Raw genomic sequence first — 17,872 nt, forward strand, 5'->3', positions numbered from 1 at the left:
CCAGAAAAATGTTGACTTTGTTTACTGTATTATTAGTGAGGCTAACTGAAAAATAAAAGCCTTCTTCCAGCTGATGTTATTCCTAAATGCTCACAGAATTATACACTTTTGGAAACAGGCTTTGGGGACCTCATCAATCTAACTTAATGCCCTCATCTCTTCGTTTAGGTCCCATCTCGTAAAGAGAAACCAAAAGAAAGAAAAAGCCCCGACACCAGGAAGACACCAGGAATGAAGGGAGCGAGAAGCACAGCTCAGAGCTCAGGAGTGCGGCGCGGCAGCAGGCGTCTGCCGGCAGGGAGGGGCCCCGCTGCACAGCAGCCACCGTGAGACGCCGGTGACAGCCCGCTGACGCCGCCTCTGATTTTTCAGTATCCAGTTAGCAAAAGAGAACTGAGTCATAAAAGCCAAAAGTTAAAAATCAAATTAAAAGGCAACTATTACCCAGAAACACTGTCAAAAACATAGTCCTCTGAATTCATGCCAGGCATCCGCAGACTGAGGTCCGAGGGGAAGAAGACCTGAAATAGCAATGCAATGAGCCACAACTAGTTAACTGGTTACCAGGTTTGCTACAGACCAACGTCCGGCACAGCATAAACGCCCGTGGCTTGCAGCAACCCACTCCTCTTTCATCGTTCATTTGCAAATAAAAACTTTAACTCTATGAAAACAAAAAAAATTAAAAAGAAAAAGAGCTATTGTATATGCCACTCAGCTAAATTAAAACAATCTACGTGAGCACTCCCACAAGGCACTTCACTAATTCCCTTTCCTGTCTTTCCCACTGATTCTGTTCAAATTCTAGACTCTGCAACCGGAATCTCCCGACTTCTAGGAGTCAGCACCATCACTGCACCAAGTTAAGACCGGGTGGCAAGTTCACACATGGCTGGCGGATGGGTGCACCTGCTTGGGAGAATTTACTTCTCTACTCCTGACTCCGGCAGCAGAGGGATACACCCCCGCCCTGCCCCCATCCTTAGTAGTTTCAAACATCGTCAGTCCCTAACTTGGACCTGAGTAAGGTGTTCCTCAGCACAAGGCCCTCAGGAGTACTTGCGGTCATTTGTAAATTGCACACCACACACCTGTGACCGAGACCCACCTGCCTGCCGTGATGGTACGACCAACCGAGAAACAGCAAGCAAGTAAATACAGGGTCCGTCGTTTCAGATCACGGCCAGTTGCCCCGAGCTTGTTTTGGTTTAGTACACACGCCAGAAACAGACTATGTGGATGTACATGTTGCTGACGGAAAATTATGTATGGGGTTCTCTTTCTCCTTCTCCAGCAAATCACTTAGCTGAAATCGTTAACTGTTAACTCAGCTGCTGGTAAGATTAGCCATGTGCCCTTGATGATAATGTCTGGTTTTATAGGTTTAGCTTACAACTTACACTCCTGGGTCTTTTCTCTATACAAAAATCCCACTTTTGTTCCTAATCCATTCATTTCAGGCTGAGTTTCAGGCTTACATAACAAGGATGAGGTGGAACCCGACACTCATACAAACACTCAGCCATCTGAGGAAGACGCCGTCGTTTCCCGTACCTCCTGCACGCCTTCCTTGAAGGTCTCTGAGAAGGTGGAGTCTGGAGTTCGCCTTTGAGCATTCGGGGGTTGAGCGCCAGAGCTGAACTGGTCGGCATTAAGGTTCCGGTCAAAAACCACCACGCGCTCGGTGGGCTCTGGATGATACACTGCCGGAGGGATTCCCACAGAAAAGCTATGGGGCTGCGTTTCTGTCTTGATGGAGTGGGTAGGCATCGTTGCTATGGAGACGGTGACTGTTGTATCAGGGACTGTTAGATGGCCTCTCTTATCGATGCCCAGCTGGTTGCCATGGGGAAGGACAATGTTAAATGGCACGTTTTTCAGCACTTGCACTCTGTTTTCTCCAGCGGAAATGAGAGGCTGCTCGGCCACATTTGGCATGCTATTTCTTTAAGAAAAAAACACAAAACTCTTTCAATGCTGGGACAGTTCTTTGACAATTTGTTTTTTAATCCTCACCTGAGGATATGCCCATTGCTTTTAGAGAGAGAGGAAGTTTGGGGGGAGGGAGAGAGAGGGAGGGAGGGACGGGGTGGGGCGGGGAGAGAGAGACTGAGAGAGAGAGAGAGAGAGACATCCATGTGAGAGAAACATCAATCAGCTGCCTCCTGCATGGGCCCCAGGCAGGTATCAAACTCACAGCCTAGGCATGTGCCCTGACCAGGAATAGAACCCGTGAACTTTGGGTACACGGGACAACTCTCCGAACAACTGAACCACCCAGCCAGGGTGACGACTTTTATTTTGCTAATGGCACTGGGCTGCTGGGTCCTGTGCAGTGGTTACAATACGCATGGTGAAAACTACAGACGTAGACGCTGGAGAATGAGGAGGAGGCTTCACGGTGACAGGTGAACAAAATCCAAAAGCGTTAAGTAAGATTTCGTTTGAATACCGAGAACTGAGAGCTCTCCTCTGTTATACTTTATTCTCAACAACTCTAATGTTACCAAAGTTTACTAGAACCCTGAAGCTACAAACACGGTTAGTCGGCTCAGTCCAGAAAGGCGGCTCCTGTACAGACTCTGAAGTCAGGCTCCTCCGGTTCAAGTTCTGCGTGACCTTGAGCCAGTCATTCACCTCTTAGTGACGACACGCTCATCTACGAGACGGGGACGATAACGGTGTCTGTCCTCACAAGGTTCTGATGAGGATAAATGAGTCGACACTGAAATAAATGCGTGTAGCAATCCCTGGCACACAGGGCTCAAGAAGCGTGAGCTGTTCCGGGTCCCTGGCCATGGCTGTTCTTAGCACTCACGCCTGTTTGGCTGTCTCCTTCCCCGAAAGGAAACCTATGACTACGTTGTAGCAGCAGGCACAGCTACATAAAATTACTCTGCTCTAACAAATATCCTGGGCAATATAAGATGATGTCTAGTCTAGGATAAAATTATTAAATTTTCAAAGCCACCTCAAATCATATAGGCTGATACTTTTAAGAAAAAAAAGCAATCTGGCAACTTTGTACATTTCAGGATTGACAAAATGTCAAACTGTTTAAATTCACACCCAGGAATGTTTCCTAAGGAAAGAGAAAAAGGAAAAAACTACCCAGAAAATGGACCATTGAGGCTTCGTACCAGTAAAAACACAGACACTGTACAGCCGGTCCCAGGGCAGCACGTGAGACCTTGACCCCCGGCTCGCGTCGCCATTTGGCTCAACTAAATGCTTATCAGCAACTCAAAACAAACAACAGAAAATAAAACAAAATACCCCAGCAAAAATATATTTAGGAAATCAGTGTGAAAGTTGAAGAAGACAGAACAGTGGACCAAACAAGACGAGTTACGCTGTAACTGCTGAAGCTGATAATGTAGGCACGTGGGGCTTCACGTTACTTCCCTACTTTTGCCGTGTTTGAAATGTCCATTAAAAAAAGCAGAAAATAAAAGCCATAAGCCCTTTGCCAAAGGGTAATTATGAAGATTAAAACAGCAACATGAACACACTTGGGAAGCACATTAAGTAGGAGAAAGCGTACTGCCAAACCCTCCCTGGGCAGAGGAGCAGAGCCACGTAAAACACGCAGGCAGACCGGAGAGCGCGTGCCACGCCGTCAGGGTCATGGGCTTCTGGGCGACCCTTTGTCCTTTCACAATCCCTTAGTCCTTTATTACTGATAGAACGCAGGGCAAGTATATTTTAACCTCTTTCTAAAGACTTAATTTATTTTTTGGAAGTTTTAACCTGAAATATTCAAAAAGTAACTTCAACAGGAATTTGGAATGCAGCTGAATTTACTGTATTTACACGGTATTTTCCAATGGACCCCACCACTGCCTTAAGCCACACCCTCCTTAACAGGACATCAAAGACAAATAAGCTTTATGTTATTACTAAAAACACCCCTCTGTAGGAGGAGAAAGTTAATGCTTTGTTTTGTAGCAAAGGCAACTGCGTCTAAAGGAACGGGTACCTTCTCAGAGCAGCAGAATCATGATGAGTAAGAAGCAAATCAGTCAGGAAATCTGAATTTAGATATTCGGAGCCCACCCACCTTACCCATCTCTTCCCCGTGCACGTGTTCATTGGAACAAACTCCGTCGTATTTTCAGACACCCGGCACTTTTCGAGAGAACTGTTTTATGCTCGGCATTGGACTTTACCTTTTGCTGTGGTCTGCTTCCGGGTGCTCCACGTCGGCCTTTGCTGCTGATGACCTTCTCTCTCTGGGAACCTTAGACAGGAACACACACGACAATAATTCAATCCTTATGCAGGGAGGCAGAGATACAGCCTGTTACTTTCCCATCAGCCCAGGCCTTCATATCATCTACTAAATGCCCCCAAGCGCCAGGCTCTGGGGACAGGGTGAATGAGACGGCGTCGGCCCTACAGAGCCGACAGGCTGGTCACCAGGCAGCCGTGTAAAAACCAGCTATTACTCAACTGAATAAACTCAGGGCCTCGCACACCTTCTGTCCCTGAGGCTGGGTTTCCTCTCTTAAAGCAATACCTCTGGCCTGGCTTCACCCATCTGTCTGCATAATGTGACAGGCAAGGAGCTCCTGAAAACACAACTGGGCTCCCAACCTTCTCGCCGCCCTTCTCAGCTACCCTTCCTTTCAGACCGAATGCACAGTCGCAAGCATCGGCCATGCGAACAGTGCATTCCTGAGACCCAGATGCCGCTTTCAGGGATCCGTTTCTCTAGGTACTTTGGAATTCGTATGGTCCAGGTGCAAAGGACGAGTCAAATTCAGGCTGTTCTACCCCTTCTTGGACTCTGCTCTTCTCTGCACGGGAGGTGAAGGTGGGCAGACTAGGGGTGCTGCAGACCCCCCCGCTAGCCGAGCCTATTCCCAACGCGTCCTGCAAAGTTGCCACGAGGTGTGAAACCGGTTTTCAGTGTGAGTGTAGGAATCCTATGCCTACCTTCTTATTTTACCCGTAAAGAAGGAAAAAGTATTGTTTCATGTATGAACAATGTGCTTTTAAAGCTTTACTGAAGTTGTTATGTGAAAAGGACTGATGGTTGCCCCTACAAACCTGAAACATTTAAAACCTGGTCATAGAAAAACAACAAACGAACACCCCCCACCCCGCGCCCATCCAAAGCAGCCTGACATCGAGGACTGCTAAGACTGTCACCCTTCATGAGCACCCGCGAACACCGGTCCCCGCCTATGACGTGGAACACCTCCAGGGCCCCTGTGGGAAACACACGCACACAGCCACTGCAGTCAGGATTATTACGTCACCTTCCCGGCACTAACCGCGTCGGCCTTCACCTCCCCCCACCCCGTCTCCAAAGTTTCAGTTACAAATACGCAACTTCAAACTTCATGATTAACACTTAGGAACTTAGGGTTTTTACACTGAGTTAATAAAACGAGCCATAAAGAACAGATTATCTAATAAGTTCCACTTCAAAGGAACTTTAGCAGCTGCACTTCCCAGACGAGGGTCTCTTCCAGCATCATTAGTTGCTACACAAGTTTCCGATCATATTCAAAGAAAAAAGATACTTACCTCATTCTCTGAAACACGTGCTGACCACATGACCTCCTATCAGAAAATAATTAAACCTTTTGTTTAGGTCCCATCCTAACTATCTTCTCTGCTTTTTCCCCTCTATATTTCTTGTGTTCAGGAAGGAACACAGGGCCAGAACATAACACAATGCAGGCAGTTGGTTGACTAGGACTCAGGGGTGTCAAGCTCATTGGCACCGGTGGCCACATCAGCCTCGCGGTTGCCTTCAGAGGGCCGAATGTAATTTGAGGACTGTATAAATGTAAGTACTCCTTAACTGCTAAGGAGCTGAAATCACTCTTGGCCCCCTGTCACTTTAAGTCTTCTCTAGGCGTGGGAGTTTGAAAAACAAAAAGATGACAAAACAAAGGGGAATAAGGAGCCATCCTCCCGTATCGGCTGCTGGTCGCAACGAGGAGCCACCACAGTGCGTCCAGCGAGCAAAGCGCGGTCCACAGGAGGCAACAACTCGGGCACAGGGCAGACCAGGCCTCAGATCCTGGCTGCAGCACACACTCGCTGCGTGGCCAGGGAACGTGACTTTTCCCATCGGCAAACGAGCGGTAGCGCCATGGATCCTGCGGGGACTCTGGCAGCATGGGAAGTGGCGTGCACACCGTGGCCGGGCCTCGCACGGCACAGGCAGCCAGAGCGCGGGAGCTGGCACTGCCAGGACAGTGACAATGACACGAGTCAGTGGTGTCGTGTCCGTGGACGCCATGTAAAACTCCAGGCGGGGGAGAGACGATATTTAATCAAGACTCACCCAGATCTCCAGAAACAGGCAGCAACATGTATCCTGATCTCAGAACTAGAAAGTCCGAGACGAAAAAATAAGGTTGGTTCACTTTTCACGAAACCTACAGCCGAACCAAAGCAAAGGCTCTACAAACCTTTTAGTCCGGCTGCTTGTCTGGGAGCTCACCTCCCACCCGGAGCCAGAGCAGCTGGCTCCTCCACACGTCTCAGAAACAACCCTTTGATTCTATGATGGTAGATTTTTCAGCTTTGAACCATAGTAACTCAAAGTACTCATTAAACTATTATAGTCACTACAGAAGCAACTTGCATTACACTCTCCCAGCAAATTACTGTTTTCCGTGCGGTCGAATCGAGTGCGGGGGGCCTGCCGTCTGACGAGCAGGCAGACCTACCTTGTAGTAGTCGTAGAGCAGGCCCAGCGCGGCCGCGCTGTCCTCGTCCCCGTTGATGCTCATCATCGCCTTGGTGGCCGCCGTGAGAGGGTTTTCCAGGAAGGACTTCCAGGCTTCGTCCTCGCTGGTGTAGGAGCGCCGCTGCGGGTAAAGCGCTTCATTCTGAAGAACCAACACTGGCCGTTTGCTTCAGAGAAAAAGAAAAACACTTACGTTAGGCTTTTCTACTGTAAGGGCATCATAAGCTAATTTTTAAAGAACCAAAGTACCAATTCATGATGTTCCAATAAAACTGTCCATTGTTTCCCTAACGGCCTTATAAGGTAACTTAAGACAAGACCAGAAGACAGCCCCCCTAATGGCAGGCCAGGGGCCACCCAGTGAGATATACAGAATTGAGGCAGCCGGGGAACCTGCAGTTCAACCACACAGGGAACCCAGGATATACTAGTTGGCAGGGGAAAAAAAAAACAAAAACAAAAAGACAACACTCCAAGGAAGCTCGGGCTATCCAAACACTTCCCGTGAGCAAACACAAGGACAAAGTCAGGCAAAGCAGCACAGGCGGTCAGGACTGGGTGCTCTCAGAAGGGGCCTACGGTTCAGGCATCGTGCTGCTGCTTGTCACTTCCCTCTTCCTCCTGCCGCCGCCTCCAGCACTCTCCTGCCTGCACACATAGGGGCAGATGAGGAGGGGGCGGAGAGAAAAGGGCTACTGCATCCACCCCTCCAGGGTATGTGAGAAAGTTAGAATATTCTACTGATTAGCAGCAGATTGAGCATGGAATGTGGCCGGGGGGCTGTAAATCAATGAGAGCGCACAATTTTCTGGCGGAGCCAACGGTTTATCTTAGAGATAAACACTTAAGAATTTATAACTATAAATGAAGACACTGAACAAAGGGATTTGTAAGAAAATAGGAGGGGGAATCTGTTTTTAAACATCTTTTACTAGTTTTCCACCCTGAGCAACAACTGTTTCATTTTAACACTGTACTTTGATGGGAAAAATCCAGAAAAATCACCATGGATATTAGTAAACTCTTATGGGAGATTTGATTTAAAAGATTAAAATAAACACTACTGATTCCAAAACTTGAAATGTACACAGTCTCAACAACTGTTCAGTTGGTTCTATTTAATAAGTCAATATAAAGGAAAAGTGGAACACCAACTCCAGCAAAGTGAAGCAGTTTTTTTTTTTTTAAGGAAAAAAATGTAAATGTTCAGAACTACTCTGAATTATCACTATTCTAACAAGCAAATTTAAGGATCGGTTCTCATTGCAACACACAAATGAAATATGTAAACTGCCTAAAGGTGACCTACCTACTCTAAAAGTGAATGTAGAAAGACTGATTATCTTTTCAAGTAATCAGCAAAGGTTAGGGTTTGGCAGTCACCCAGGCCCTTTAAAAACAGATACAGATTTTTAAAAATGGAGAACATCTTTGAAAAAGGGGTTTGGGGAATCCAACAACTTAACGTATGCTCAGTCAAAATGAAGTCGTATTTCAAAGCCTGTGTTCCTCATGTCCAGGCATAAGGTCCTAGGAGCTTATATCTGGTAGAAAAAGAAGTCTTGAGGTGGTGTACTATTTTAACACAAAACAAACACAATGGGTTGTTCAAAAGAGAGTTTGAGGGGGGAGGGAAGTGGGTTCACCTGGGGTGGGGTGAAGGGATGGGGAGAAAAGGCATACAACTGTAATTGAATAACAATAAAAAAAATTAAAAAAATTAAAAAAAAAAGAGAGTTTGTTTAAAAATGAAAATTATTTGTGTAAGTCTCAAATCAAAAAAGGACACTGACATACACAAAGGGGTCCCCCGGCGCTGCCAGGAGCAGAGTGCTACAGCGAGGAGCCAGTGGCAGGCACCTGGGGTGATCTGTTGGTGCGCTGCTAAGCTATTATTAATAGTGTAATAGCTACTTGCATGAGATTATGACAGCACTTGGCTCATTCAATTCCCATAATGCTCGTTTCTCAGCTTCCCTTCTCCCACGCCTAGCCCAAATCCATCGAAGCAACAGGAAAAAAAATTTTTTTTTTGCAAATCGTTTTGTTAGTGATCACCCTGAAGGTGTCTTTCAATTTCCCAAGTGCGCCTAAGACTGAAATTTTAGCTTTGGAAAGTTGCCTTATCTAAACTCCATGTTTGAGAAATAAACTCGAAACCAGCTGCCTTTGTCTACTTCCTCCTGTGACAGGCTGTTGCTAGTCCCCGAAGGCTCATCACTGCCTTGGGGGACTCTTCCACCCTTCCTCAGTGATCTCTCCAAGACTTCCGGAAGACTTTATTCCAAGAGGTAATTCAGCTGCATATTCTACAACAGAAGATTAATCTATTTGAGATATTCTGTACATAACATCTAACCTACTCAACCAGAGAAAGAGCACACCAACGAAATGATCCCAGGCAAATAACTCTGAAACTGGGAGGGGACCTGCCCGCCCTGGAGTCACGGAGCTGAAACAAACTGATTTGGTTTGGTGCAATTTACTATTTTTAAAGAAAAATACATTTTAAATGATTGAACCATTTTATAATTACAGGAAAGTTGCCAAGAAAATACAGAACTATCCCTCGCCCAGTGTTCCCTAATATTAACGTCTTACATTACCACCTTAAATTTATCAAAATGTTTCTTTCATCACAAACTCCAAAGGCACATTATTAATCCAGTACTTTCAAGAGTATCGCCCTAATTTCGAAGTTTCATCCTCCGAATATTCTGAGCGTGTTTAATTACAGTAGGTGTAATTACCACCAATGATGCAACTGGCAAAGGAACTCCTACAGCGAGTTTCTCTCTCACACACCCAGCCAGGAAAAGAAAATGCCAGGACCCCGCAGCACTTCAACTTTTGCCGGGATTTCTGCTTTCGGAAGTTCTCCCGGGCGGCCCAGCGACGCGGCCGCGCGCCGAGATTACCCGCGGACCTCTACCTGTCCCGCCGCAGAGCGCGTTGCAGGGAGCTCCCGGGTTCCACTGAGGAGAGCAACCGACGGTTCCCGGTGGGAGCACCGGAGCGAGGGGCGGTCCGCGAGCGGAGTCGCAGCCCTCGAGACGCGCCCCGAATCTCGTCCCGCGCACCCGGGCCACCAGGGAGCAGACAGGAGGGCGCGCCCGGGAGGTGGTCCCCCAGACGAGGACGCTGAGGCCGGGGAGGGGGACTCTGTGGAGTCCAGTTGCCAAGGCAAGGGTCCCCCTCAGGGGCCTTTGGTAGAACAAAGGCGAGGGGAGCGCAGAGGGGCAGAGAAGAGAGCAGACCCCAGGACGCGCGACCCCCGCTCGCTCCGCTTCGCGGCCACCCGCCCCCGCTCCTCCCGGCCTGGCGGCAGGTGCGGCGGCCAGCGGCCGCCCGGGCAGCCCGGCCGGACTCGCGCGCCGGCGCCCCACTCACTTGTCGTACTCCTGTGTCATCGCGCTCGCTCGCCGCTGCCGGGCCGCAAAACTGGACTTTCGGGTTGGGACAGTACACCCGATCCGGGGGGAGGCGGCGGCGGCGGCGGCAGGTCCGGAGCAGCGGCCCCGACGGGTTGGGTTCGCTTTTCTCGCTCTGAGCCGGTCCGCGCGGGCTGCGCGCACTGGGAGCCCGTGCTCGGCTGCCCATTGGCTGGCGACCCGCCTGCTCGGGGCGGGGCCTCGGGGCCGGGGGGGCAGGCAGCGCCTCCTGATTGGCCAGCGCGCGGGGTACCGGGACCGGGGCGACGGTACCGAATGGTGGGGCGGGGGTAGTAGCTGCCTCGGTGTGGCGCTCCCGGCGCCGGTGGCCTCTTGCGCGGCCGACTGGCGTGGTCGCGATGCTCCTGGAGCCCACCTGACGCCCCTAGGCGGGCCTCGGTGCACCCACGCGAGGGCGGCTGGGCGCTGTGTCTCCGCTCTGGGTTGCCGTCGCGCCCTCCGCCGCCTACATACGGAATGGGCTGGGCTTTGGCGCCACCTTCTCGGGCTCTGGGCGCTCTTCTTTCTCCGCCGCCCACCTACGCTCTCCGTTCGCTGTGCGGCGATGGAGACTCCCCACCCGCAGCTGCTGCCCGCAGCTCGGCTGCCTCGAGCACCTTCCCTCCTGAAGTCTCTAAAGCGCCCCGACCTCTTCATGTCCTCTCTCAGGCCGCGTCTACTTAGAAGGCCTCTGGCTTTCCCCCCTTAGCCTCAGAACCCCCATCTGGGCTTCAACTCCCCTAACCCTAAACCTCCCCTCCATCCTCAGGCTCAGCCTCTCCTACCCCTCTGCTCCTTCCAGCCCTAGTGCAGTCCCACTCTTAGCACCGTGCATCCATTCCTTTCCACCCCTACCCCAGGCCCCGTGGTCCTTTCTGAGGGTAAGACCCTTCTTATCCAGGGTCTTATGAACAGACTTACTATATACCAGGCACTGATCTAGAAGCTGGGGGTAAGCCAGTGAACAGGCCGACAAAATCCCTGCCTTCCTCCAGCATCTTCCTACTTGGGGAAACAGACCATTTAAAAAAGTAAATTATATGGTATGTTAGAAAGTGGCAAGTTCGGTGGGAGAAAGAGCAGGCAGCGGGGGCGCTTGGGGTGGAGTCAGGGTGAGAAGACTTGAGGAAGAGAGTCCTTTGGGGAGGTGGGGGAGGAGGGGACCAATAGTGGTGCAGCCTTGCTGCAGGTGGGGGCAGTGAACAGCAGCACAGGGGACATGTAGGCCTGTGTGTGGACTGGTTTTTACCGAGTGAGGTGGGGAAGCATTGGAAGGTTTGGATTCAGGCAGGGATGTGATATCACTCAGGTCTTAAATAATCTGGCTGCTGAGTGGTGGGCAGGGCAGACAAAGGCCAAAGATAATGGTAACTTGGCCTGCGGTGGGAAAATGGAGTGGTGAGAAGGGGTCAAATTCTGGATCTCTTTTGAATGTAGAACAAGATATCCTGAAAATTGGATATGGAGTGCAAGAAAAACAAGAGAGTTGGGGCAACTATAAGGTTTTCAGTTGAAAGCCGGAAGGAATGATTTGCCATTCTTGAGGTGGGAAGACCGTGGGCGTAGGGCTAGGAGCAGTCAGGAGTCCCATTCTGGTCATAAATTCAGGATTTTTATTAGAGATCCAAGTGGTATCAGTAGACTGGATTATGAGTCTGGGGTGCAGGGGAGACGTCTGGGGTGAACGGACGAATGGGAGAAATCAGCTCAGAGACTATCGAAAGCCTGTAAATGGGATGGTTCCCTACCACGGTGAGGGAGGACAGAACAGGACCGACGCAGAGAGTCTGGAAGAGGAGCATCCAGCAGCAGTGGAGATGGGAAGGGGGAATCACCGATGTAGGAGAAAAGTGGAAGCTGAGAGTAGAAAGCGAGACAGGAGGAAGGTGTGGTCAGCATGTCACAGGCTGCCCGGAGGCCAATTAAATGAGGATTTAGCAACGTGGAGGCCACTGGGGCCTTTATTCAGCTCCAGCTGTCCCTTACCTACCTCGGCAGCTTCCTGCTCCCTGTTCTCCAGGGCCCTGGGGACCTAAATCAGCAACCACACACCCTTCTCACTGTCCTTTCCTGCCATTTTCAGTTCCTGTCCCTAAGCCTGGGAGCATGGAGCCTGCTCTTTTTCTAATTCACTGTTTTTTCTTTTTGTTTGTTTAAATAAGTTATATTTTTAAATGATCTCTTTTAAGAAAAATGTTCAGTAAATAATAGGACAGGCGGTCCACAGGTACAGTGCAAATCCTCAGAGTTATGCTGCGAAGTGACTCAAGTTGGGAAACGATGTTCTCCCTCTTTTTCCTCTGACCCAGCTCTAGGTGTGGCCAGAGTAGCCTCTCTAAATCCCAGGCTTTAGGTCATGTCACCCTGTCACACTCAAAATGAAGCCGCAACTCCTTAGCAAGGCCTGTAAAGGGACAGCGCAATCTGTGCTGCAATTCCGCTCCTCCTGGAGCTGCTCAGCGTGCAGCACCTCCCCGCTCCCAGTCCCTGCTCCTCCTCTTCCTGCCGGCAGGCTCCGTTCAGCCCGCCAGACTCAGCAGGGCTCCCCATTCCCCCAGAGAGCTTGTGCTGCCTTTCCCACATCCTGTTGGTGAGATTCTCTGTGTGTCTCCACTGCAGCGGGAACTTTCCTGGGGAGGGCAGGGATTGGGTCGCTTTCATGTGAGTGTCCCAGTCTCCTGGTACCCACAGAAAATATCCAGCACTGTCTGCCGAGTGGGTACATTCCTTTGTAGGCGTCTGTTCCGCCTGGATCTCCTCCCTCCCTTCTGTTCCATATCTGGGAGTGATTTACATGACCTTCTTGCCGCAGAAGACCAACGACCTCATGCCTGATACACATGGGCACAAAATAAATATGGGGCGAATGAATAAATATCAAACCGTAAAACCAAAACCAAGAGCCGTAAGGACCCAAGGTTATTAGACTTTACGTGTGTTAATTAAAAAAAAAAAAAAGCAAACAGTTGGTCTATCTTGTAAAGTGAATAGAGGCTTGTTTAGGATGTCTCTCTCTAAGTGCTCTCTAAAACGGAAGTTAAAATCATGCCTGTGAGCTGTTGGCATTATCTTTATTTTTATTTCTTTACTATTTTTTAAATTATAAAAATAATACATGCTCATAGTTTTATTTTTTAAAAAAGCAAAAGGAAAGAGGGAGAAGGGGAGAAAAGGAAGAAAGACAAGAAAGCAAGAAATTTAAAACCACCCAAGGCTTAGAGCAGAGACCCTCTGTCCCCCGCCCGCCCCTCCTCCGACGGCCCATGTTAACAGTTTGCGCGTCTTTCCAGATATTTCCTGTGTGTCCACAGCACGCAGGTGTTTTGTTGTCTCACACAAGCGGGACTCACACTGTGCGTCTTCTCCTCGGCTTGCTCACCTCACCTCCTATGTTTTAAACATTTTCCACTTCAGCACAGAAACAACTACTGCACTTACAAAAATGCCCTGGCTGGTGTGGCTCAGTGGATTGAGTGCCGGCCTGCAAACCAAAGGGCCATGGGTTTGATTCCCAGTCATGGCACATGCCTGGGTTGTGGGGCCAGGTCCCCAGTATGGGGTGTGTGAGAGGTAACCACACATTGATGTTTCTTTCCCTCTCTCTAAAAATAAAGTCTTTTTAAAAAAATGGCTGCATATCATTTCTTTGTGTTGGTGTAGGATGACTTAACTAGACTCTGTTGGTGAGCAATGAGGGTCCTTCTCCCCATTTTGTTGTAATTATGAAGACCCAATAACAGATATCCCCCTAACCATACACTTTGCATCTGTGACCGAGGATAGCTGTTGGAGAAGCCTAGAACTGGAGCCACTGTGAAAAAGGCACGCACAGTTGCAGCTTTCATAGATCTTATCAAATGGTCTCCCAAAGGGCCGCCCCACTTAGACTCCTACCAATGGGGTAGGGGTATCGCACTGCCCGAGGGGCCACCTTCTCCCCAGAGTAGGGACTGATTTCAAAAGCCTCTCCAGTAGGGACCACATGGTTCTGGCAGACTGTGGAAGCAAAGAGGCAAGGGGGTGAGTAAATAGAGACGCAGACCTGGGTTCTAGCCCAGGCTCCACTGACCCACAGGGTGACCCCAGTTGAGTCACTTCTTTCTGGGCCTCAGAAAAAGGAGGAGGTTGGACAGGTCATCTGATCCCTTCCAGGTCCAATGTTCATGGCTCCAAGAATGGTTAAGGGTAGTTCTGATATTAACCACCCCTAGTTTACAGACTGAAGCTCCTTAGCCTGGCACCCAAGTGCCTTCTCCATCTGGCCCAACATACATTTCCAATTTTATGTCCCAGTGGAAAGCCCCCAATGCCCTGGGCCCCGTCACAGTGTCCCCTGAACACACCCTGCAGTCTCGGGCCCCTGGTTGCCGTGCAGTTCCTCCTCTCGCCCCACGCCCCACTCCTGCGCCTTCTTACAAGGCCGACCCCCGATGCCATCTCCTCCAGGAACCTGTCCCGTCCCATCTGAATTGCACTCCCCACCCCAGCACTCAGCCAGCCCTTTATTAAACCTCTCGTCACAAGTGGCTCTGCCTTTTCGTTAATTCTGTTCTGCGTGAATTTAGCAGAACGACGTGAAGCCAGTCAGGCCTGGAGTCAAATCGCAGATCTGCCTGCTGTTTTGACACTGGGCAGTCTACTTCCCGGCCAGTCCTCCGTTTCCCCAGCTGTGCACGAGGACACCACGACCAAGCTCGGCAGTGGTAACTAGGACAATGAAGTTGAACCTCACACTGGAGCTGGCCTCCAACCTCTCTAGAGATCAGGAGGGCAGGAGCCCTGTCCAACCCCTCCCAGCGCTCCCAGGTCAGCATGGGACCTAACCCCAACCTGAGCGGCCATCGGCAGGGCCCTCGCCCTGACGAAGCAGCCGGTACTGAAGGGGCATCAGCAGAACAGCAGCCTCCACGCCTGTCCTCCAAGGCCGGCCCAACCCAGCTCGCCAGAGCCATCGCCTGCCGCCCTGCCTGGCGGTGCCGGCTGTCAGATGAAAGTCTTCCACTCTGGAGAAACGGGGTGTGGAAGGGACAGTGTGGCATCTCCACCCTCGCCTCCCAGCTCTGTGACTCAAGAAAGTTATTAACCTCTGCGCCTCAGTTCCCTACGCTGGGAACTATGGGATAATAAATAACTCCTGTCACCGAGGGATTTGTTTGTTTGTGAGTTTTTTGTTTCATGAAATGTCTCAAACAATGCCAGACCTATTGGAGCTCAGTAAATATTAAATGCTTCGCCTCTCCATTCTTCCTTACTGTAAGGAAGATAAACTATGTCTCGTAACAAAAATCTCTCATCTAGCATAGGAATGAGCATGTTATAGAGAGTCAATAATTGTTGTTCTTCAAGGAGGTAATGGCATGAACCTTCCTTGGGTCCCATTTCTGAGCTCCTTTGATTCTTACAACATCCCTTTGAGGTGGACGGGGCTGCGCCCATCCTGTAGATGAAGAAGCGAGGTCCCAAGAGATCTCATTCAAAGCCACAGAGCCGGTAAGTTGAGGGCGTGACTCCGGACTCTCCTTTCGGAATCCCACACGTTCCTAAGTGGTGGTACTGCCAGAACGTGAGCCTTTCTGCCTGATATTCTGGGTTTAGCCTTCGGCCGCCTTATTCTAGAGGAGCCTGGGTGGTTCAAACGTGGCAGAGCCAGGGCTGGGGTTTCCTAGCAACAACATCTGCCTTGCGAGGCGTCATTTAATTGTCCTCTGAACTGATTCTCAAACGCGGAGAACCGGGATCTCTGTGGTCTGGCGTCCCTGCGCACGCGCTCCGTTTTCAAGTGTCTTTAGTGGACTTGCCGGGAACATGCTCGCTGGTGGAGGCTTCGCCCCTCCCCCACCATGCTGGCCTGTCATGCCAGGGGGCTGGCAGTCCCAGGTGAGGCTTGCGGAGCACCTGGGATGCAATCCTGGTGGTCCCTGGTTTTGAACGGAGGCAGAAGCAGCAATGTCAAGGTGGGCGGCACCCTCTGGCTGGCACGGAGCTGTCTCACATTCTTTTCCTGTGGCCTCACTGTAGATCCATCATTCGGTGAAGGCTCAGCAATTACAACACGGCTGCCAGAAAGCCCGTGGCCCCGCACACTGGCCTTAACCTCCAGTAAACTTCCATCGCTCGTGGCCCGCGGAGTGGGGCGGAGCCACGACGCCCTTTCAAGAAAACACCCCAGACGTGGGAGCTGGGAGGCCAGGGCTCTGCTCGCACATTTTCCTCTATGAAGAAAACATTACTAGTGGTGAAATATCTTCATTATAAAATAATGTCCATTTAAAATTCTTGAGTTGTTATCCTCACTTTACAGAGAAAACCAGCGAAGAGGGATTTAAATCACCCGTCCCAAGTTGACATTTCACTGTAGCAGTCCTTCCCCAGCGGAAAGTTTCCTTTTCCTGGCATTCGAGTATCTTTTGACTCACCTTTGTATTTGTTTTGAGTTACTCCTGTTGGTGATAATTGGCAAGGGAAAAGCTGGTGGTTGGAAAAGAGGAAGGGACAGACCAGGAGAATTTTGCGACAGCATCAAGGCAGAAAAGTGGGGGAAGGAGCTGTTTGCGAGGGCAGGGGACAGCTGTGTGCTGGGTCCGAAGCGAGCGTGGGCTCCACGACAGCTGTTTTCCTTTGGGGTCGGAGGTAGACTACTTACTCGGGTATCCTTCAGCCTTTTACAAAAGCTCCTTGAGGTGTCCCCAAAACTCCAAGTGACTCTGCTCTGGGGCCACCCTGTGGAGCTCAGTAGGTGCAGACACTGAGACTGGAAATCAGAGGACTTTTAACATGTGGACAGAGGACCGGGCAAAGCGTGTGCGCACACACACACACACACACAAATGCTCGTTAGTACATCTCTGATCCTTCATAAAGCAGAACGGACATACAGGCAGCTCCCTGAAAAGGCACAGGAGAGAGGCCTGAAAAGTTTCTGACCAGCCATGGTGGTGGGTGGAAGTCAACACACCTCATTATTACAGATTAGACGCGCCCTAGATATGTGTCCCCTTTGGCATGTTGCCTGGGTTATTTTATCTTTGTGAATTCTATTTTTCAAATAAGGTGTCATGCTTCTTAACCTCAAAATCTAGCCCCCCTCCCCCAGCCTCTGGATGTACATATACACTACTGAACCAGGGCTGGCACTCAGGTGCTGGACCTGGAGGTGGGGCGCACCAGCACCCCTGCTGACCGGCCCTAGAGCGGGTGTGGGCTGTGTTTCAGGAGTGACAGAGTCTGCCTGGGGGGACGAGGCAGGAAGAGGAAGGGATGGTGTTCGTGCAGGGCCGCAGAGGGAGAGTATGGGCTCTCCTGAGAAGAGGGAGGGCATTTCCGACAGACTGCAGCATGGGCAAAGGCCCTGTGGCGAGATGTCATGGCTCATTCGGGAGCCCCTTGCCTGAGACCGAGGGAGCAGAGGTAGGGGAGGAGACGTCCCCGGCTGAGCCCTTGGCTGTCGGCGGTGGTGGAAGGATTTTGAGCCTCACGGTGCTATTAGTTCTGTTTGTGGAAAATCCCTGGCAGAAGGACACAGGCCTGGGAAGGAGAGAGCTCTCGCCACCCACCAGGAGGGAGGTGACGAGGGCCTGAGCTGGGCTGACTATGCCTACGGAGGACTGGAGACCTGCCAAAGGAGCACCTGGTGGTGGAACTGTCAGGGTGAGTGACGGATGAGATGTTGCGGGTGACAGAGAGAGAGGGCCCGGGATTTATAGCTTGGGTGATTAGGCAAGTGGTGCTG

The 17,872-nt window shown here is 50.5% G+C and overlaps 1 protein-coding gene across 3 annotated transcripts in view; it reads right to left on the minus strand.

Annotated features, from left to right (window-relative positions):
• GRHL1 (grainyhead like transcription factor 1) overlaps positions 1-10,270 on the minus strand; it is a 42,396-nt gene extending 32,126 nt beyond the window's left edge. The window contains exons 1-5 of one of the 3 annotated variants that reach the window (XM_053924383.2): positions 10,103-10,270; positions 6,693-6,879; positions 4,170-4,240; positions 1,555-1,945; positions 445-521 (exon numbers count right to left, since the gene is read on the minus strand). In XM_053924383.2, the coding sequence (XP_053780358.1) occupies positions 445-521; positions 1,555-1,945; positions 4,170-4,240; positions 6,693-6,879; positions 10,103-10,122 (746 nt within the window). In that variant the 5' untranslated portion in view covers positions 10,123-10,270. Of the gene's footprint in view, positions 1-444; positions 522-1,554; positions 1,946-4,169; positions 4,241-6,692; positions 6,880-9,462; positions 9,616-10,102 lie in introns of those variants that run through there. The other 2 variants (XM_053924384.2, XM_053924385.1) reach the window with 2 other exon arrangements.
• Positions 10,271-17,872: the final 7,602 nt, after the last annotated feature.

This window comes from Desmodus rotundus, chromosome 5 (assembly GCF_022682495.2).
Source record: "Desmodus rotundus isolate HL8 chromosome 5, HLdesRot8A.1, whole genome shotgun sequence".
Classification (NCBI taxonomy): domain Eukaryota; kingdom Metazoa; phylum Chordata; class Mammalia; order Chiroptera; family Phyllostomidae; genus Desmodus; species Desmodus rotundus.